General features: G+C 40.5%; 1 protein-coding gene across 1 annotated transcript; it reads left to right on the top strand.

The window, feature by feature from the left end:
* Nucleotides 1–2,334: 2,334 nt before the first annotated feature.
* Nucleotides 2,335–22,105, top strand: LOC115572421 (solute carrier family 25 member 36-A). Its single transcript, XM_030402463.1, has 7 exons — nucleotides 2,335–2,801; nucleotides 5,200–5,364; nucleotides 8,210–8,287; nucleotides 12,127–12,227; nucleotides 17,141–17,207; nucleotides 17,316–17,605; nucleotides 18,641–22,105. The coding sequence occupies exons 1-7, from the start codon at nucleotides 2,761–2,763 to the stop codon at nucleotides 18,832–18,834; spliced, it is 936 nt and encodes a 311-aa protein (XP_030258323.1). The 5' UTR covers nucleotides 2,335–2,760; the 3' UTR covers nucleotides 18,835–22,105.
* The last annotated feature ends 67 nt before the right edge of the window (nucleotides 22,106–22,172 follow it).

Raw genomic sequence — 22,172 nt, 5'->3', positions numbered from 1 at the left:
TTTCAATGATATCAGCAACTATGCCACAGCATTAGCAACTGATTGTAAAATTCCAAGAGGAGATAATCAATATGGGAGATAACAGATATTGAGACAGAGACATTAAAACAAGATCATTATTGTGTAGGACTGACCTGGTTATGTCATATCATCGTCTGTAACTGCTTTATCCCTTTTTCAAGGGGTTGCAGGGTTTTTTGGTGGAGCCAATCCCAGCTGTCTCTGGGCGAAGGCAACTCTATATATATTCATGTAGTCTTGCTACATTTGACTCTGCTCAGATTTGTTTTCAGTACATTGGGAAAAGACCATGAAACTGCGTGTTCCCTGCCTACTATGAAAGTGCACTTAATAGCCCAACGCTAACTTGAGCTTAAAGTTAATGTGGATCTGCAGCAATGTGTTACCATGCTAAGATCAAACAGGAAGATAAATACTTTAAATTAAAAAAAAGGCTGCCATTTCAGGCCTGATAATTAAAGTGAAAACTCTCGCCAAAATGCAACCTAGGCTTTATTTGTGAGTGTACCCGAGTCAAATCTTCATATAAAAGCATAATTCAACGAAAGAGGCACTTTTAAGATTTTTAAGATTGAGAACATTGTTTGTGTACACAGAGTTTACCAAAAAGAAAGATCTTGGAAAATGGAACTAAGCTTTAGAAGCGTTCCACTTTAAGTCACCTCCATGTTACGTCGCATTCTGAGATCGATACTTCTCGGCTGCCATGATGGCAGCTAGCGGAACAAGCTACTGCTAACGTGAGTTGTTCAAAAACTCTCTTTTAAGTAAACTCTGTGCACACAAACAATGTTCTCAATGCTCGTGTTCATGTGTAGAGACCCTGGTGATACTACGAGCAAAGTTTCATGTTGTGTCGAGCCTTCTTAATGTTTTGAAAATAGAGATTTTGATGTTATCGTAAAAATACAGTAAATCTTAAAAGTGCCTCTTTCATCGTAATTATGCTTTCACACGAAGGTTTGACTCGGGTACATTCACAAAAAAAGCCTAGGTTGCATTTTGGCGAGAGTTTCATTTTAAATAAATTAATGTCCAGATGTCATTTCTAGACGGTATCCTATTTAATCTCCAGTTTAACCAGTGAACACACTTGAAAACGCAGGCTGTCAAGCGATGAAGAGCGCACGCCAAAGTGACAGATGGCGATGTGACTTCTACCCTAAGGCCACATTGGCCAATCAGAAGCGTGGAAAAGGCACAACAATGTTAAAAACAACAATGGCACCTCGAGTTCCGCCTCAGTGTCACATTTGAATATAAAGTGAACAGAATCCAAGAATCCGGATAATACATTTAGTCATGGTTTTATTTACAGTGTGTGTATGTGTGTGTTTGAGCTCGTGAGGTAGCTGAACAGCAGTCAAATTTTAACGACACCTCATTTTCGCCTTCTCAGATTGCAAAAGTCAGCAAAATGGTCACACTTACGCTGAGCCATCGAGCAATTTCTACTGAAGTGGAAGAAGAGTTCGGTCACTCTTAGCTGGCAGCTTACACATGGCACTGTCTTTCATATCGCAATGCCAGGTCATGTTGTGTGCAAGTGTCCCTGCCCCTAGATAAATTTAGAGCTAAAAGGAATAACAGATTGTGTTGCCAGTGATTGGGGAGATCAGTATCAGAGGATGGTTTTAAAAATAATACGGTAGAGTAAATAGGCAAAGAATAGATGTGAGTTTCTGAATATCTTCACCCTGGCAGGAGTTTTACAGAAGCTTTGTTTTCAGGAGCCTGAAAGATCATTAACCTGTTTACGGAAGTTCCAAAACGCATAGAAAAAGCTTTAAGAAATACCCATGTATGTGTGTACAGGGCCTCGATCCCAGTCCATCAAATACCATCAATCTAAAGCGTCTATTTGACGATCAGCTTAAGATTCAACAATCAGCTTGTGTACAATGAACAACCAACAAATACTGCACCGCGTTAGATACTGTGATATAGTCAAATACAGTGAACCATTTATTGATTAAATAATGCAAATCCAATACACAAAGCATCTGGGATTTGAAAATCCTGCTGCTCATTGGCTCGCAAGATGGCTGCATACACCTCGAATTAAACTTACAAATATGAATGTGTTGTGTTTCTTTCTCTGATTTTGACTCAGACTCATGATCATAAACCGTGTGACTCGTCGTATTTAAATATGTCTGTGCATGATAACATAACATAAAAGGCTTTATAGCAGCTCTGATTCATTCAGTGCTGTGCATGTGAACAGTGCGTGATCAGGGCGGCGATGCAGTGACGTCACGCACCAGGCTGACCAATGGCGGCGTCTGTTATCCAGCCTATGATTGTACAGTAAATACTATGAGCTCTGCCCCCTTCCCTCGCGCTGCAGCGATGAAAGCGGAGAGATAAACGGAGACACGCCAGTGGATGTGCCATAAAACTGTATATTAGAGCCGAGATATCCTTCTGTCAGGAGTTTGCCTGTTGGACTCGCAGCTCTCTGGTGGTCTACAAGCCGAAGATAAGAACCAAATCTGTTGTGAGTGCGAGTCCTGAGCAACATACAGCGAAAAAGGGGAGGGGGTGTTCTTGGCGGCCCACTGCAGTCTGAATCACCGGAGTCTCGCCCCACCGTCGGCTCATCATCGACATCGTTTGCCCAGGCTACGTGAGCATCCTCTTGGAGGAAGAAAGCAACGGGAAGCGACGGGACCCAAGTCCGTGTTTGACCCCCTGCCGCAGCCCCGAGGTGCGCTGCTAGGCAGAGCATTCTAAATAATGAGCCAAAGGGACACACTGGTTCACCTGTTCGCAGGAGGGTAAGTCAGACAACGAATTTATTTTATATAGTGTGTTTTATTTCATTTCAACCGTACAGATATATTAGCCGTCGTCTGGTTTATCCAGCTAGCTAACAAGGGCCGTTTTCTACGCAGCGCGTGCATGTGCAACTAACGTTAACGTTACCCCTGGCAGCTGTGGGCACGTCAGTCACGTAGAGGTACAAACTTCCTGTTATCACTTCAAAATAATTCCATATATGCTGTAAAAAAAATGCCAGAACTGTAGGATAGAGAGCAGCTATGTGCTTAGATGCATATTCGGGGATACTACTAATATTTCAGTAGTGCTCAGTTGTGTAAAAATCGTTTTATGCCTTTAAATATCAACTTCTTCTATTCAAGTACGCTTTTATTTTGAAGGCAATTTCAATGTATTTCCGGGCTCGCTGCTCCTCTCGCTAGCTTGAGGATCTTCAACTGCAGCAGCAGAGTCACTCATTTTCTCCATTGATATAGCATTTTAGGAGCCTTAGAGGCTTGTTAGATGAACGAAACGTCAATGTCATTGACAGGTCTGTTTATTTGGAGTCAACAGTGTAATTATTTTGTATATTTAGTTTCTTTATTGGCGTTAATACATTATTATTGAACCCACGACTCCTGTAACTTATCATTACAGGTCCCAGATACAGTAGATGAGCATTTCCCTGCAAACCATCTGATAATATTATCACATGCAATGATTTTTGCTGCATGTCTAACTGTTTAACTCCAAACTGTAAATGCAGGGTCATTTTAGCTTGTTAACATTAAAGTTTTCAGCTGTTTTTGAAGGTCTTTTGTAATCCACTAAAGGAGGCCACTACCACTGCTCAAACTATAAACCCACACAATAGGCGTTTCTCATTCACAATCCTGTAGACAGGCTCAACAACTTGTTCATCAAAGAAAATGTAAACACAGACATTTAGCAGTTTATTGGAACACTATGTCTGTCTTGTTTTTGCTCCATTGTCCTCAGTTTCTCAGCGTCTGTTCCCAGTGCTTTCATCTCTGCACCAAGCCATTGTCATTCAAATGTGGTAATCTTGCCACAGCACAACTCTTCTGTTATCTCTGTTGTTAGGCAGTTAAAATCTGGAAACACTACGATTATATTGAATATACAAAATCAGATTTGCCTTCCCTAAAAATCCCAACCTAGAGGCCTCAGCACAGTGCCTCCTCCCACAGCCACTGAGACACACACATGCAGCAGACAGCGTAGCTCAAAAGTAGGCCAAGGGTCACCGCTGCCTGTGAGCATGAATGTGGGTCGGTCTTTTGAAAGGTAAATATAGCTGGTGCTACTCAAAAGAGACTGCAGTGAGAGGAATTCACTGCCAGCCGCCAGGATGTCAGTCTTCACCACTGTATTTCCATAACTCGACCTATATAGCATTCATATAGTTTGTCATTGCAGTAGACAGCAAGCACTTTCCAGCTCTCTAGTGCTTTGATTGTAAAGCTCTGTCCTAATATGGAAAGCTGCCTTTGCAGAGAGGATCAGTGACTGTGCATCTGTGGCACGGTGGCAGAACATTGTTTAGAGGTGACGTCTGGTAGCATTTGGCATATAAAAATAAAGTACATCATATCAGGGAAACGGATAATACATTTATATTTATCTGTTATTTATTTTCAATAATGAAGATAAACCTTATTGCAAATAGATTTGCTTCTGTTTGTTTACATGCAGATGGCTTCAGTCAGAATAGAGGTCAATGTCGAAACATGATCATGACTCTCTTCAGTTAATTTGTAGGCAGTCATGGTTTTATTTACAGTATGTGTATGTGTGTGTTAGCTCATGAGGTAGCTGAACAGCAGTCAAATTTTAATGACACCTCATTTTCACCTTCTCAGATGGCAAAAGTCAGCAAAATGGTCACACTTACGCTGAGCCATCGACCAATTTCTACTGAAGTAGATGAAGAGTTTTGTCACTCTTAGCTGGCAGCTTACACATGGCACTATCTTGCATATCACAATGCCAGGTCATGTTGTGTGCAAGTGTCCCTGCTCCTAGATAAATTTAGAGCTAAAAGGAATAACAGATTGTGTTACAAGTGATTGGGGAGATCGGTATCAGAGGATGGTTTTGAAAATAATACGGTAGAGTAAATAGGCAAAGAATAGATGTGACTTAATACAATATCATAATAATGATAATAGTAATACTATATTGTGTTTAGTGATAGCTTTTTAAGATGCTTAACATGAAAAATGTAATGATTTATAAAGGACAAAGAAAACCAAAATGCAAATGAAGTGCTATACATGATAAGTGGTATGTATGTTATCTATCTTTTTTGACAAGTGTTAAAGTGTCACCATATTGTCTGCCTCTAATTTCCATTCTTAATCTGCATCCTCCTTCTTTACTTCCTTCTAGATGTGGTGGCACAGTGGGCGCTATTCTGACTTGTCCTCTGGAAGTTGTGAAGACCAGACTGCAGTCCTCTGCCATCACTCTTTACATCTCTGAAGTCCAGCTCAGCACTGTCAATGGGGCCAGTGTGGCACGTGTGGCTCCACCAGGGCCTCTGCACTGTCTCAAGTAAGGAGAATGACGATAAATGTTAATTACACTAACTTTACTCCATCAGGGATGATCACTATGGGAACCTTACCCTAAAATGTATCTCAATTTGAAGTAATCTTGAGTTGCATTGCACACTCAATATATGTGCAAAGACAGGTACAGCGAATAATTTCTGAAAGATTCGCTGACGTTTTGTAATCATTCTGTGAAAGCCACACACAGTCTGTGTTTGTTGTCACAGCAAATGTCGATGTCAGTTGTTGAACTTGACCACAGGCTGTTCAGACCTACTGTAGTCTAATAAACTCTAAAGTGACTGTGCAGTAATAATTAAATGGGTCATTTGTGCTCTTGTAGAAGATATTTATTTGGCTCAACGTGACACTTTGAATGCTCAACGAGTCGGAATGCAACATCACAATAACAAAACTGACTCTGACAGTTTATTCAGCCCGTTGCTGATTCACTACGATGTGTATTTATCCTATTGTCCTACACAATTAATGTAAAAGATGAACTTATGTCCAGCCCGTTGACATACAGCTACAAATATGAAATTGTTTGCAGAAATGGTTGACGTGTCCTGGGGGGTATGTTTCAAGTTTTTTTGGATTACTGGTAAATTTTGTTTTAGAGAAAAAACGTATTAAGTTGCTAGAAGGCAGCAGAATTTAACAACTGAGATATTTGAACAGTGAAACAGATTGAAAATCCAGCCTCAAGTATTTTCTATCATTGGCGTTCAGAGACAAAATGCAGAATTTTAAGCTTCATTTTGACCTTAAGACTCTGTATCTGTTTTCGGTACCTTCTCTAAACCACTACCGGGAAATCCAGTGTAAGAAATGCACTATCAATTGTTCCTGTTTATGCATCATAATCTTTCATTGCTCTTCTCATTGAACTGTGGAAAGTTACCAGAAAGACGGGAAGTGAGAATGAAGGGGAATCCAACATTGGTTAGGTGTTTATTTGCAATCTTCTTTTAGCCAGTGTTGGTGGATACTCATAGTTAACATTGGTCACTGAGGGATTAACAGTATTAAAGCACATTTTCAGCATGGCTACTCCAATATCCAAGACTGAGCACATCACACAGTGTTAAACATATTGCATAATGCAAAAGCTGCAGTGTATGACATTTTTCCACAGCTAAATGTTTGCATTGATGTTCCTCCAAATAAATCTTTGGACCTCCAAGGTTTCACTTTATATCTAAGGAAAAAATACAGAATTGTAAAATTTGTTAACAATGCTTTCTCAGGATTTTTCTTATGAACACTGTATTAATTAAGGCCTTCTCTCAACTGCACATAATCGAGGCATTGTTTCATGCTCAACATTGGTTCTGTGCTAACATAAACCAACTCCTTTGGTTGTCCTTGAGATAAACAGCCACTGGCAGATTATGTACACCACTATAACATGACACCGAGAGGAGCGGGGCCAAAGAGGGAAGAGAAGGAAAGGAAAAGATTTCGCACGAGCCAAAGTAGGTCAGCATGCAGTGAGGTGCAGCATTGTTCCAGTTTAGAGCAGAGTATGATTTACACTGTCGCTCCAAGCTCTGTGTGTTTTGTGGTTTGGGCAAATAGTCGGTGCTCTTGAGGAGATTGCGCAGTACATAAACCCACATGCTGAAAAAAATACAGCTGCTTCAAGAAACATCCGGACTAGGTCTTTTATTTTTTAATTGTGTGGGGCAGCTCAAGTCGAACTATCGAGTCTATCATAAATCTGTCATCTCCCCCAAAAGACAAGTTTATAATCAGGCCCAAGGGACTTTTTTTTATTGTCTTTTGTGTCTCGTTATTTTTTTACAGGATGACTTTTCTTTGGATGTACTTCTTGATCTATTGCATCACAGTTACAGTGAAAACGTGCGTTTATGTTGAAAGAGGTTAGTGGGTTAGGCAACGGATGGACAATCTTTGAACTCGGGTGACAACCAAAGGTGAACATGTGAGGTGCCATCATGATAAGCACAACCGCAAACACCACCAGGACAAGGACACACCTGTCATTTCTTTTGGGTCAGCCAGTGTGTTGATAGTGATCCTGTGCATAATGTCATGGCTGTATTTAGTGTCAAGTCCTGGCAAATTTTCCATCAAGTATTATTTACTGTTCCACATGCTTAGGGCACCCACATTTGATTTAATTTTAGCTACGAACAGAGAAGGTTTGGCGAATGAAACGGTATCTCTCCAGTTCGACCTCTGTCTGTTCCTTGTTGCGCCCAATGTTTAAGTATTAGCTCTGTTTTTTTCTGTCATCATACACCATATGTAAGAATTTTTTTTAACGCGATGATGATATAAAGAACTTTTTTTGTGTGTGTATAACTTGCATAATGGATTGCAATAGTCAAGTATTAAAAGAATAGTTTGAATTATTGGGAGAAAGTTATTCTTGCTAAGAGTTACACGAGAAGATTGATCCCAATCTTGTGTTTGTGCAGTAAACATGAGGCTCGCAGCAGCCTTTGTACAGAAACAGGCTTGCTTTCTGTGCATTGTGCTGACATAAGCTAATTTGCAACGGGTGCAAGCTTCATATTCGGTGTACAAACATGAGTAGTATTAATCTTCTCACCTTGTTTGGCAAACTTCCAGAGTGTCTATTATGTCTTTTTACTATAGATCCCTTTCACATTGCACTAGGTCGAAGACTCACCTGTTAGTACTAAGACTGGGAAATCTACTTTAGAGCAGAACAAGCGGCAAAAAGCTTGTAAAAGTAGTCAATCCAATGGTTGATCAATAAAAAGCACATTATAAGGATGTTAATTGTACTCTTTGCTTGCTTTGTTTGATGATCAAATAACCAGGAGAACACAAATCTCATTCACTTTCCGCAGGTTAATTCTTGAGAAAGAGGGACCCCGTTCCCTCTTCAGAGGACTTGGACCCAACCTTGTGGGTGTGGCACCTTCCAGGTATGTACAGTATTGTCTGTAGTTTTGTGGGTGTGTTGTATGTCTTCTCCTGCCTACCTTAACCTTTAGGATTTTTTAAAGTAACATTACAAAAGTGTACAGAATTAAGTCAAAAGAGAGAAAATGGAACAACCTATACATATCTGATAATCAGGACAGTCAAGTAGGCCACCACAATCTTTAGTGTTTAAAAAAAAATTAAAGAATGAAACACTGTAATCAGGACCTGCACAACCTCACATCAGAGAATAAAGGTATTTCTGCGTCATTTACTTCATGTGTTACATCAAACCTGGGCACGCATTTCTGTTGAGGAATGTATTTACTTTGCTTGATCGTCTTAGCTTTTATTGTCAAGCTTTCAGCTCATTAGGAGCTTATGTCTGCAGCAATAATAGCAGGCCACAAATACAGAAAGAAGGGAGCTAAACTCAACGAAATGCGATGGAAATCTGCTTCAAACTCCACAGGAAACAAGCTGGTTCTCTATTTCTTAGCTTTTCTGGTAATGGTTGCATAACAGCCTGAACCCAGTCAATCACAGTCTGAATGAAACAGCACAACAGCTGGCACTGGCCAGCTGTGACACCCTTGTCATGTGACTGTTGTTGTTGTTGTGTATTATCACAATGGAGTTTCTGTAGTCAGGCAGTTGTGTTTGTGTCCAATCCCTCGCCCTGACCTGTCTAGTTCTCCCTAGCTACTGCTGTATCACATGGCCATTGTCATCATCTTCCCGTTGGTTCGTTGTGGTTTCTATCTCTCTATCTGAGTCATCCCTTCCATATTCTTATCCTCTTCCCTCTCTCCATGTTTGTCAAACCTTAAACAAATGCAGAATTGTTCTGTCCTCTCGGTCCTGCGCTGTCTATGCTGTCTCACCCTGTCTTACTCGGACTGTCAGAGGGGGAAAAAATGCCCTTGAGTGTGTGTCTTTCCCACGGGCTAGTTGTCCATCCGTGGAAATGTCAGCTTGTTTCGTGGTCATGGCAGCTATAGCACAATGTGTTATAGGAGGATATTATTACATAAGTAGCAAATGTGATTAACTTGTTGGCCTCCTGCAATCTCATGCGTAGTTTTATGAACCACGTGTCCTTAATTTCTGCAACACTTTCCAATATTCACCATTGAACTTGTTTTTATGTATTACTAAATTTACTCAAATATTTCAAGGCAGTAACATCCTAATACTAAAATATGTATATTTGAGACATGATACGTGTGTATGTGTTTGTATGCCTCCAGATACTACAAATGTTTTAACCAAATAGCAAGAAGCTGCAATTTTTTGGATGAAAGTAAAATGTGTGACAATATAATGAAGTACTGTAGTGATTCTATTTCGATTTTAATAGTTTGTGGAAATGAAAACTACGTTGGAGAAAAAGATTATTCCCACTAGTCCAACATATTTTGTAGCCCATTACTTACAGTCATTTTACTCAGATTAATGTTTTTTCATTTTGGTGGTCTGTTACAATTTTTCCCTAAATAAGCTGTTAAAATCATGATGATATGACATTTGTCGGGGTTTGTACCAAACAAACATGGTTTCTAACACCTGAACCAAAGGTATCTTTAATTAAGAAATTGTACCCTCTGTGATTTAGACATTGTTCTTGGCCATGTTATGATTTTAATATTATTTCAATTAATTGTGCAGCCCTGGTTACAAGCTTGATTTACTACCAAGGAAATGTACACATCGACACTTGGACGAATAAATTTGTTTCCACTTGAGGAACAGATGGAGAAAGCTAAATAAAATGTCAATGTATGCAGAGACTTCATTAAAGTTTGTCATATTGGTAGTCATGAGCAACACTTGAAAATCTCCATTCATTATTCAGTGCAGTCAAATTCATCACTACTGTCTTCAGCTGCCAGCAGTAAAATCTCAGTGATTCTTCAACTAAGATAGTCTGAAAAATAGCCACATTTCTCTGGGTTATTGATCAACATGTCGCCTTCAGTGTCTGCGTAGTCTATGACAGACAGAGCGGAAGATTCCAGTTTTGAAGATTTATAGCAACGTGAGGTGAAACATTTCCACTCCATTTAATCAGAGTCTAGATAAACTTTCCAGCGCAATATAATTAATGAAATGACAGATTTATTACTTTATATTTCTGTCGGCGGAGGTCTGGGTTGCTGGGCTACAGAGTTATTCTCTCTATAATTAGGAAACAGCGCTGTGACGCTGGAAAGCTAAAAAAAAAATGCTGATGCTAATGAGATCGCGGTCCACTGGGCATGCTGCTGGCGTTCATTAGCAACACACAACACATGTACAGAGCAGCTTGCCCCGGCAGCATCACTCATTGCGTTTGAGAGATGCACATACACATTCAGGCTCACTCTCATAATTCATGTCTCATCTGCAGTGCAGCGTGATTATGTTGTGCATGCGTGATCTCAAATGAGAACGAGGACAGGGGGCGGAGGTCAGCGGGTTTAATTCCACTCAGCAGAAATGTTGACTAAATCCTGTGATTTTATTTAGTGAGGAGAATCATGGGAGATAAATCTGCTACTAAAGCATGCCGTGAGATTGAGATGAACACTCATGCACACACAACCACACACACTTCTTTCAAACTTTTCATGCTTTTAGACTACATATTAGCTTGCTTTATTCCTGCATGACCTCATGTAAAATTTAGGCAGTATTTAATTTCAGGCAATTGAAACAGTATTCTTTTATATTTAATGCAGGTGGTTCCAGTTAGTGATCTTTTATATTGCGACTGAATTCCTAAATGCTCGTTACTCATTTTTCATTTAAAATGTTTAATTTTGATCAGTGTGCATGCGTTCAGACGGAAGCAGCAAATCAAGAGGAGCAATGTTTTCTCCCAGTGTTCGTTCGTTTTAAGCCCCTTTCACAGATGTTGTCTATCCCTGAAATGGTCTGGAACGCTTCCTGCATGGGGTCATGTGTAAATGGCAGCAGGGATCGACACACGGGGAAATCTGTCCCCATCTCACGACTTTTGAGGGAACATGCAAGCAATAACATTGCAGGGAAAGGCACATAAAGGGTTACGTCCGTTGATCAATCACGAGACCCTGCTGATGAGATATTTGAGTCTGTGACTTGTAAACTTGTTGAACATTACAGAAACAGGTTAGACTTTATATTGAGGTCCTTGTAATATGTGTTAGTGATTTACTACCCTGGTGTTGTAAAATCTAAATAAGATTAACCTTTACCCTCCTCTGTTTAATTAGTAATAGCCCTCATAATCCTTATAAGGTACTTATTTACATTAATCAGTTTATATAAGTGGTAATGATAGCTTAATAAACACATTTATTGTTATATTATTAAACATTTATTAGCACTAATAAGAAACTTGATAACAGACTACTTAAGAATAAAAGCCCTATGAGTTTCTTATGTTTATAATAGCTTTACAAATGTGTTGAGTTAAAATTTTTTATAAGAACTTATAAATGCATTTTTACATAATAACTAACACTTATTACAAGGACGATAATATAATGATCCTGAAGTGTTGGTTAAGAACATTCCCACCAGCTCCTCATCCACCATGTTTCTGTAAAGCTAAGGGATGTCTTGTGCTGTGTACACATGCACCCGGCCTTTCCCCACCTTTTTCTGTTGACTTTAATGGAAATTGGCCTCCGCAGTCTGCTGCTCTGTACTTTGCCCCATTTATTCCGACACTGCCATGGCATGTTCCTGAATGTAGCTGCATGTATGAATATTAAAAAGCACCTTTTGTGCCTGAAAGGTTATCTGAGTAATTCATCTGGAGCTACGTGTGAAGGAGCTGTAGTTAATCTTGATCCGTGTCTTGTTTTTGCCACAGGGCGATCTACTTCGCGGCCTACTCAACAGCCAAGGAGAAGCTGAATGGGGTGCTGGAGCCAGACTCTACCCAGGTGCACATGGTGTCGGCTGGGATGGCAGGTAATGGCGGCTCCTTCTCCCCCTCCCTGCTGTCTGTTTGTCACTGTGTGTCGCTGAGTGTTATATCTGTCTGTCTGTCTCTCTGTCAGTCTGCCTGAGCAGTGTTAATCACTGATGGGTTTTATATATATATATATATTTATGAATATAAAGACTATTTCAGTTTGTCTTCATCAGACAGATTTCATTTTTCTTAATCCTTTCATCATTTATTTTGTCACAATTTAGAAATATCGGACTTTCACGTCATTCTCTTCCCCCTTTATATACCCCTCCCCCTAACCATATACATGTGTGGGATGGTGGGATTTTCTCAAATTTTAAAAGCTTGTGAATTCCTAAAGCATGCTAAAGCTAACTAATAACACATGTTATAAGTAGTCGTTATGTAGCTGTTTCATGTGTAGAAATATGAAATATAAATAAACGATAGGGGGTTTATCAGAAAGCACAATTTGACACTCTCAGGATCAAACTGACCCAAACCTTGATTGTGGTGAAAACAGCCTCATGCTTTGATTACTGTGTCACCGAGCCATGCAAGATACATTTGATAATATTGTAAAGTCGTTCCAGTCCAACACAATGTAATTACTTCAAAGTAAGGCGTTAATCTCCCATCTAGCATTAAAGGAAAATGCACAGTGAAACCATGCCAGTGACACAGACACAAAGCATCTCTTTACTGCTGCCACTTACCAGCTTCTCCTCCCAGATAATCCAGTAACATTGTTCTACCAGTATCGGTCTCAGACTTTAATACGCTAAAACCAAACGAGACACAGCACACTGGCAATTTCTGGCTGTAACGTGCCACTGCTGGCATTTATACCATGACTGAAGAAGAAAACCACATGGTCCTCAAAGTTTAGGTTGTGCTTTCCTGCTCTCCTAGCCCCTTTGTCCCCTCTTGTCCTCCATTATTTTTTTTTTCCTCCCTGCCCTTTTTTGCTCTTTTTATTCATTCATTTTGAGGCCTCTCCGGAGGACTCTGTAAATGGTTTAACATCCCAGTTGTTACTTAAACAGTGTGGTCTGGGCCCCCTTCTTTGCTCTGTGTGTATAGAGGAGAGAGCACGGCCCCGAAAGGTCAACCGGGGCCCCTGGCACTCAGGCGGACGCGTCAGGTAGCACCCCATTTCTTTACACTGGTATGATGAAAACCATGGTGATTTTTATGAATATTAGAAAGTTCATAATGGTTATTCATTTTGTAATGATATTACCATTGCTTATGGCAATGTGTTTGCTGCTGGATTGTAGTTTTAGGTTTGTTTATTGCTTAGTCTTGACACACACCTCCTTCCCATAGCCTGTTAGTAAAGATAAAGTGATGACACATACCTCTGTAGATTTTATGTTGTCAGAACAAAAGAAATGCTAACCTTGTCACTTCTACAGAAAGCTGTAATGGATGTGCTCCATTTTGTCTTTTGTCTTCACCCACCATCACTCATTTCTGTCCAAGGAGAATCTGTGTCGGCCAGTATTTTGACATGACTTCCTCTTTTTTAAATTAGTTTGAGGTCAAGAAGAAAGTTTGTTTAACATTTAAACCCCCCCATAGTACTTGAACCACTTTAAAGAATACAAATAAATAATTGAATGGGAACAAGATGCAGCAAAGTCACAGACATGCAAACTTAAGCACAACATAGTGAGTTTCTGATGCTTTTCCTTTATGTTGTGCACATTTCCTCATCAGCATGGCAGCTGCATTTGTTTAAAGTACCTTCAATAATTACCAACCACATCTCTGTAGCTGTACCATACAGTACAAATGTGATACTTAAACTTATTGTTTATGTCTTTAACATGCAAATATTGCATATTCAAGCCTGTCAGTACTGACAAATATAGCCTGAGTGGGTGAACATCTACCATTCACTGCTGCGCCTTGATAATTGCTTCCAGTTTTGTGAAGTAGCTTTGTGGAGTCGCTGTCTCTCATGGCCTCCCTGCTCTGAATTATGGGCCTCCTTTCACTCGGGTGACGGGGGGCGGGTCTCACTACTTCCCTTCGACTTATTTTCCCCTCTAGTATTTAACCTAAAGCATGGCCTCCTTCTCCGAATGTAGGTCAAATTCCTCTGGAGAAATTGCGCAGGGATCATGTGTCTATAGAAGGAACATTATGCATAACGTGCCCCAGCCTGCCTATTTACAGATGCAGTTCTTCAGAGGTTCACCTCATGGACAAGTTCAAGGACTAGAACAAGTACAACTATAGCTTATATAGGTGGAAGAGCACGACTGAGACTCAATTTTAGCACGATCCCTCATATGTTATCAAGCACTAGTGAGGAAGATATGTAAAGGAGGGCGAATATTTTACCATTTAACAATAAACTTTATTGTCAGTGGTGACATCAATGTACTGAAACATTCAACTTCATTTGGAGTTTAAGAATTATGAATACCCAAAACATCTTTTTCTGTGGTATGATCGTAGTTACTTTATGTCATGTCCACATTTTTATATACTACATTATTGGTCCAGAGGACCCATTTAAGAGACAACTCGAAAACAAGTATTTTTCCACTGAGGTTTCAGTTCCATGTCCTTTTGTGTGACATTGGAGAGGACTCGTCTTTTAGCTCCTTCGGGAGTGATTTGATCTGTTCTTCTAGAAACATGCTGCCTCTCAGGAGACACAAGTGCGAGGACATTTTACTGTTATTTTTACATTCATCCCAGTTTGTGTTCGGGGCTGAAAGTTATCCATTGTTTCACTTCACTGATTCACTTTACCGTGATCATTCTCTTCATCCTTATGCCGTCTCTTATTGATAAAATGGCCTCCTCCAGTCCTCTCATCACCATTGTCCATCGCTTACAATCTGTTGTACACAACGACAAGGTTAGCATTTCCTGCCTCTTTTTTAATTTCATTTAATTTGATTTTGTTCTTTCTCTAATATGTAGATTATAAACTGATAATGGCAAACATGATTCTGAGGGCTACTTCCTTAAATTTATTTTCTGCCTTTGTGTTTGTACTGTACCTCACTCTGGTGAGACGGAGCTGGAGTTTTGGATTGGCTTGGTTTCTATTCAGTCAACATTTTCTTTATTCCAGTTAATTAAGGAGTAAAGAGAGAGAAAAAGTGAAAGTAAAAGAAATGTAAAAAAACACAAGTTAAAGTTGATGGGGCTTAGAGGTGGGATTAGGCTTTGGGGAAAGATGGGGGGGAGGCCAGTCCTCCCCCTCCCATCTCTTCTCCACTACCTGTACAGTACCAGTGGGTTGGGGTGGGTGGTTGACTGGTAGGGTTGGGGGTGGATGTGACTGCTGCTTGTGTGTGACTGTGGTACAGAAAAGCCTGTGTCTATTTTAGGGCTTTACTGTAAAGCTTTCACCCCTGCGTGATTGGGTGGGACACCCCCGCCATCTGAGCCCCCCATATCTGCAGGCTACTAGCTGCAGCGGGGAGGAGCTGGAGGAGCTTTGCCCCTCCCTCGTGAGTACACGCCATAGACGCTACTTCCTTCTACTTCCCTCTTTTTTCTTCTTCTTCTTTTTCTTCTTCTCTTCAACAGACCTGTGTCATCCTCTCTTCTTCATGCAGTTGCCACACCGTAGGGCTGTGTTGCATTGAAGCAAGTAGATGTGTCTCTTTATAGACTCACGCTCGTCTTAGCTGTTTTCTGCAAACGGCCGTCTTTTATTCCTCTATGTCACATCACTTGTATCAGAAACTTTTAGAGAGACTTTGTGGCGTTTCATAATGATACAACATGATCATTAATTAGCTTTACACCCTACATATCAAACTTTATATTACAGTATATTCCCTGAGTGTTCCTACTTAACAAACACACGTCTGTAAATAATCAAAAATAAGTGCATGCAAACGCTCACATCTGCTTGAAATGTATTCTCTGCACACAATTGCATTTTTAATGCACTGTCAGTAATCACCCCGGTTACAGACTAAGCTAACATTGATATTGGCTGTGAAGGCGGCTAAATATGTTCAAAAAAAAAGTTTCCTTACCACTGTTAGGAAGTGGAGACCGCTCAAGTAAAGACTTTCCACTTTACTCCTGCTGAATAATTGAAGAATCTCCTCCATAGAACATTTAGTTTCTCTGTGCTGTTGTAGAACCAGTATCAGACCTACAGTCTGCTAACCACTGGTTTCTTAAATGTCATACAATAAACATTAAGATGTTAATGTTAATTGACAAATAAAGGGGGCAAAACATATTGGTGAAGGAACTGCAGGAGAACATTTATAACAATGTGAAAACTGAGAGTTAAACCTGTGTTGTGACTGTTGTGTACTGACAGAAGTGCTTGTAATAAGGCCAGCACTCGTATGTATTCCAAAGCACACTGAGAGTGTAATGATATTAAAAAATAACACCCTGCCTCTGTAAGCTCATAAAGATTAGCTTGTGTTTTAATTGCATATACATTTTTTTTTAATAAGAAACACAAGAGCTCTCATTAGCATTTCAAACAAATGAATCAGAAGGCAGGATAATGATTATCTGCCACACTTAAAGGACCAAAATGAATATGGTGCCTGTTCTCATTTCCCAGTGCTTGCAGTTTAGATATTCTTTTAATATGAACAGCTGCTGCCTTCATGCACAGTTGTTAGTTCAATATTTACTTCAGGAAGGGAGCTGTTGTTTACATACACCTGTGTAGCATTTCACATGAAGAGGATCAATAAGTCAATATGGAAAACATGTATCTGGACCTGAATTAATTAATCTTTCAGAAAGAATACAGACATGGTCCCAAATAATCTGAACAATAATTCTCTGATCCTGTTTAGTGAAGTGCTTTCTCACTGTCCTTGTACAGTATAGATTTAATGTTTAATGTAGATGATTAGATTGTCTTCTTCCAAATGTCTCTGCATCTGTCTGAACCTCTGACCTCTTCTGAATCTCCCAGGGTTCACCGCCATCACAGCCACCAATCCCATCTGGCTGATCAAGACCCGTCTGCAGCTGGAAACAAGGTGAGCAGCCGCAAACCTTAAAGTCTACAAGTGGAATGTGTTGTATGAATGAATGACGATTAAATTATAGTGTTTTCGGACTTAAATTAAAAGCCTCTGTGATTGCAGAAACCGTGGCGAGCGGCGAATGAACGCATTCGAGTGCGTGCGGCGAGTGTACCAGATGGACGGCCTGCGAGGTTTCTACAGGGGCATGTCGGCCTCATACGCTGGCATCTCTGAGACTGTTATCCATTTTGTCATCTATGAGAGCATCAAACGTAGACTGCGGGAGTCCAAGGCCCACGCCAGTATGGACGAAGAGGAGGAGTCGGTCAAAGATGCCTCAGACTTTGTGGGTATGATGCTCGCAGCAGCCACCTCCAAGACCTGTGCCACCTCTATCGCATATCCTCATGGTAAGCTTCGGTTTCACTCGGCATAACACGAGCCATGACATGAACAGATAATGATATTCCAAAATGTTTTAACTGTCTATAAAACTCACAAAAAGACAAAAAAGATAATGTGTTAGTCTGTCACTCAATACTTTCTGACTTGCTATGCTAGATAAATTCCTGAAGCAGCTGTGTACTGTAGTTTTTGACCTTGTCCACACGTATATAGATATTTTCCCCCATTATATATAATGTTCTGTTCACACCACACGAGAATTCAAAAAGAATTCCAACACTAAGACAGGTTTGATGGGCTAGTAAGTAGCAATTGAGTCAGCAACTTGTCGAACACAAGATAAAAACATATTGAGCACACATAGAGAAAACTGCTAAATGTTTTTAGTTGTAAAAAGATCAAGCACTGCTAACAATTTGAAGAAACCTATAGTCCGCTCAAGGTTTTGTTTCAGGTGAATGCTCACAGCACAAAACAAGAGGACAGTTGGCATTTCCAAAATGTTTTCTTTTGACATACCCACAATGCTACACAGGTTTGACGAATCAACAGAAATGTTTAAAATCTACATTTTAGTGACCCAAGATGATGTTTGCTGGTGAAAAAGAGGCCAAAATGCAGATGAAAATGTTTGCAACTGTGTATGTGTGGACAAGGCCTTCAGCAAACCTTTTTCCCAAACAAAAGTAAATAGTGCATTTATTGGGGATTGTTGAAGTCTCAGAAATAATCAGCGAATTCACTTTGCTGAGAAGAGATGGAGGAGAAAATCAATACAACTCTAATGTCTGTGCGTTGAGAGCCAGGTGGCTAATAGCTTAGATCCAATCTGCACCGGTAAAGCTTTTCAGTTAACTTGAATCTTGTTTGTCTAATTTTAAGACAAACAAGAAGGTACAAACTTGAATTTGTACTTTTTATGTTAATGTGAGTGTCAATTATGGAAATGTAGCTCTAGAGGGACTGCACAACACCCATAGGCACGGAGTAGCTATCAGTGAATTTAACACAAGCTTTCTTCCTCTACTCTCAAATTGCAGAGGTGATCCGGACACGGCTACGAGAGGAAGGCAGCAGGTATCGCTCCTTCTTCCAAACTCTCCTGACAGTACCCAGGGAGGAAGGATACCGGGCGCTGTACCGCGGCCTCACCACCCACCTCGTCAGACAGATTCCCAACACCGCCATCATGATGTGTACATATGAAGTGGTGGTCTACTTGCTCGGCCGTTAGCGCGACACGTACGCCTCCTTCCTGTGTGAAGAGGCAGACAGTTGGCAAATGACTGAGAAGGAGGGCCGAGGAAAAGTGGGTACAAAACGGCAACATGAAGACCAAAGGAAAAAAGAACCGATTCTAGTGGACCATCCATCCACCCATCATTGTTGTCCTTTGCAGGGGGACTGGAGCTGATCACAGCTGACATCGGGCATCGGACAGGCAATTTTACACCAGTTAAGCTGCATGTCTTTGGAAGCCAAAGGGAACACCCAGAGGAAACTCATGCAGACACCAACATGTGAAGTCCACACTGAAAGGCTCCGGCCTTCTCGCAGTCATGCGACAGTGCTGACAGCTGCATCACTGTGCCACCTCTTGTGTACCAGAAGAGGACAAATCAACAAAAGATCAAAAAGTTTGAAAAGAGAAAAAAGCCCTTTGTCACCAAATTAAGCAGCATCACCTCCAGTTCCCTTTTATCAGACTGCTTGATCAGATCGAGGGCACTACAGTTCACAGCAGACGAAAAGAATCTGACAGGAAAAGCCACAGAACGAGTTTGGCACCTGTTAAACAGATGGTACCTCTGAAGGAAAAAGATTTTAAGCACAATTCAGTGGCCTTAACAGAAAGGTATGGTCCTCTCTTTGAGTGCCGAGTGAAAAGCAACCTGTTTAACTCTCAGATGGAGAGGATATTGTGGGAGGGGAATGCTTGGAAGCAACTGAATTTGACAGAAACAATTATAATTAAACGTAGGTCAGTTTTAATAATCCAAAAATGTACTTGGCTCTATTTGTCCGCACTTGCTTCAGTGCTGTGAGACTGCTGTATCATAAGATGAGATGGCAGTCAAGGAATGTTTGTTTAAAGGGCCCATATTTTTTACTTTCTACAGTATGGGTCCTTTAAAGCAGGATGTAAGAAGGAAGCTAGCATTTAAAACTAAGACATCAGCCGGCTGTATCTTTGCACTGCAAAAAAAGCGTGGCTTGAAGCATTCCCCGTGATCTCTGCAGTCGTCCCCCCCCCCCCCCGGTGGCCTGAAGTTCATACACAGCAGGGAGCTAAGTGGCCGAAGACACCGTGATGAGCTTGTGACGGCCTGTCACTCAAACACACTGCAGTAAAGTAGCTTGTGTTCATGAAGAGTAGATTGTGGGTTGTTTTATTGCTCAACGGCTCAGTGCCTGGCGGTGACACGCTTCGGCCGCAGTTGGCCTTCAGTGTCGACAGTTTCTCCCTGTAAAAAAAAACTGAACCAAGATCAGTATACAAGGCCAGCCTCTGCCTGCACCCGGTCACTGCTCAGGACTCAAACCTTGTGTGAAAATGCAAGAGCGACTTGTCCTTTTTTTAAAAGATGTGAAGTGTGTGATTGTCCTGAAGGTACCGAGACACAGTATCTACCATTGGAGTGCCACTACTTGAATATAATGTGACGGTGTGGGAAAATGTTGGAGTGGGAGAATGTTGATGGAGTTTCATCATCACCCCATAACGTGCGTGCGTGTGTGTGTGTGTGTGTGTGTGAGGCGAACATGTCGGTCACTGATCTAACCATGTTCAAGAATGTGTGCGTGTGTGTTTGCATCTGCAGTCATGTGTGCCTGCATGTATAATTCATATCTACTCCAGATTTCCCTCCATGAACTATTAATCTTGCAAGACGCTGCGGGTGGGAGTGTGTCAGAGCTCCTGTACGATACTGGCAGCTTTCATTCGCACTCTCACGCCGGTCGTCCTTCTAGTGGCTTCCAACTGACCTGATAACATGCACTTTTGTGGCCTTTTAGGGCTTGTGCTTTGCATTTTATTGCGTGGACAGTTTGAACTTGTACATTGTAAAAGAAAACAAGTATTACTGTATATCAAAATGGTATTTTGCGCAACTGTTCTCAAAGCAGATATATTGTACAGTTTAGAGTTCTCAGTAGTTGTGAATGATGTCCAGATGTGTGTACATAATATAGATACTGTATATGCATATCATTTGTCGTATTTCTCTGAGGCCCATGTATGATCATGCTGTATTTTGCATTTTGCAAATTATTGCATCCATTTCTGTGCAATTTAACATTGTTTCGACATTGACTGTTGACATGAATATTGATATAGCTTGGCTGATTTTTCTGACAGTATAAGATGTGTGTTTTTGTTTTTTTGTATTTGTATGTCGCTGTCACGCAACATTTGTTCTTACATGAAAGCAGACAAGCGCTGCAGACAAACACTCTCATGTAAGCATTTGTGCTGCAGCGCTGGTTAGTGTTTTTACCGGGGTTCATAAAATGTGTTAAATTTTGTGAAGTTTGGATGTTTCCATTATTGTTAGTGTTTACATTGTTTCTCACGTTCAGATTATGTTTGCTTCTCCTTGCAAATCATGTTCTGAATATAAAAACGGTAGTGTTTTGATGTGAGAGTTCAAGAACTGGAACTGGGGCTGTTCAAAACCGAATTTGGTAAATTAATGTAGTACTGAAGAGAGTTGTAAATAAAATGTACCCCTGTAAACCTTCAAAAAGTTAACATGGTAAGCATAAAAAATTATTAGGACACACACATTTGTATCCAAAGACATAAGATGTAAGAAGACCTAAGAATATTTCAAATTGCACGTTGATCAAATACTCCCCCGCATACTTTCCTGTTCTTTAATCTTAAAACATATTTCTAAACTTCTGGTAAACAGAAAAACCTCCCTGACTCGGCCGCTGTGGTCTCAGTGCACACCCCCACAGTCCACATGAAACTGATCAAGTCTGCTCAGTTTACCCCGTTCAAAATCTTGTGAGTTCACACATGGTGCTCTTGAACGCTCTCACTTCTCCCCTTGTCGCAGTATCATTTCAGAGGCAATCCAAGGCCTGTGTTGTACCTTGTAATTATTATTGATTTCCAGTCTCCATCGACATGTTGGCAGCGCATACTTGCTGTCGGTGCTTGAAAAAAAAAGTTTGCTGACTCATTTTAAACGTTTCCCGTCAAACACTAACAGCTGTTGTCTTTTGGCTCAACTGCAGTGATACTTGAGCTCAAATTACCAAAATGTGACGTTAACAGACAACTGGACAAGAACACTTCACTTCATTTTACCTCTCATTTCAGTGTTTGTGAGCAGTTCAAAAATCTTTGACCTGCTTGGTCAGAATGCAGCCTCATGCAGGGTTGAATGAAACCTGGAACATTGTTTTTTTGCCTGCTCAATCACTGATGTATTTTTGTTTGTTTGTTTTTTTAAAACACAAAAAGTAAATAAAAATCAACATGCAACTGAAAATCAGCCTTTTTTATCTTCATTTGTTTTTTGTTTTGTAGAGGACGGTCATGTTTGTTGTTAGATGGAA

The sequence above is a fragment of the Sparus aurata genome, chromosome 21 (assembly GCF_900880675.1).
Source record: "Sparus aurata chromosome 21, fSpaAur1.1, whole genome shotgun sequence".
NCBI lineage: Eukaryota > Metazoa > Chordata > Actinopteri > Spariformes > Sparidae > Sparus > Sparus aurata.
Note: the sequence above shows the minus strand (reverse complement) of the source record. Positions and strands in the feature narration are given on the sequence as shown.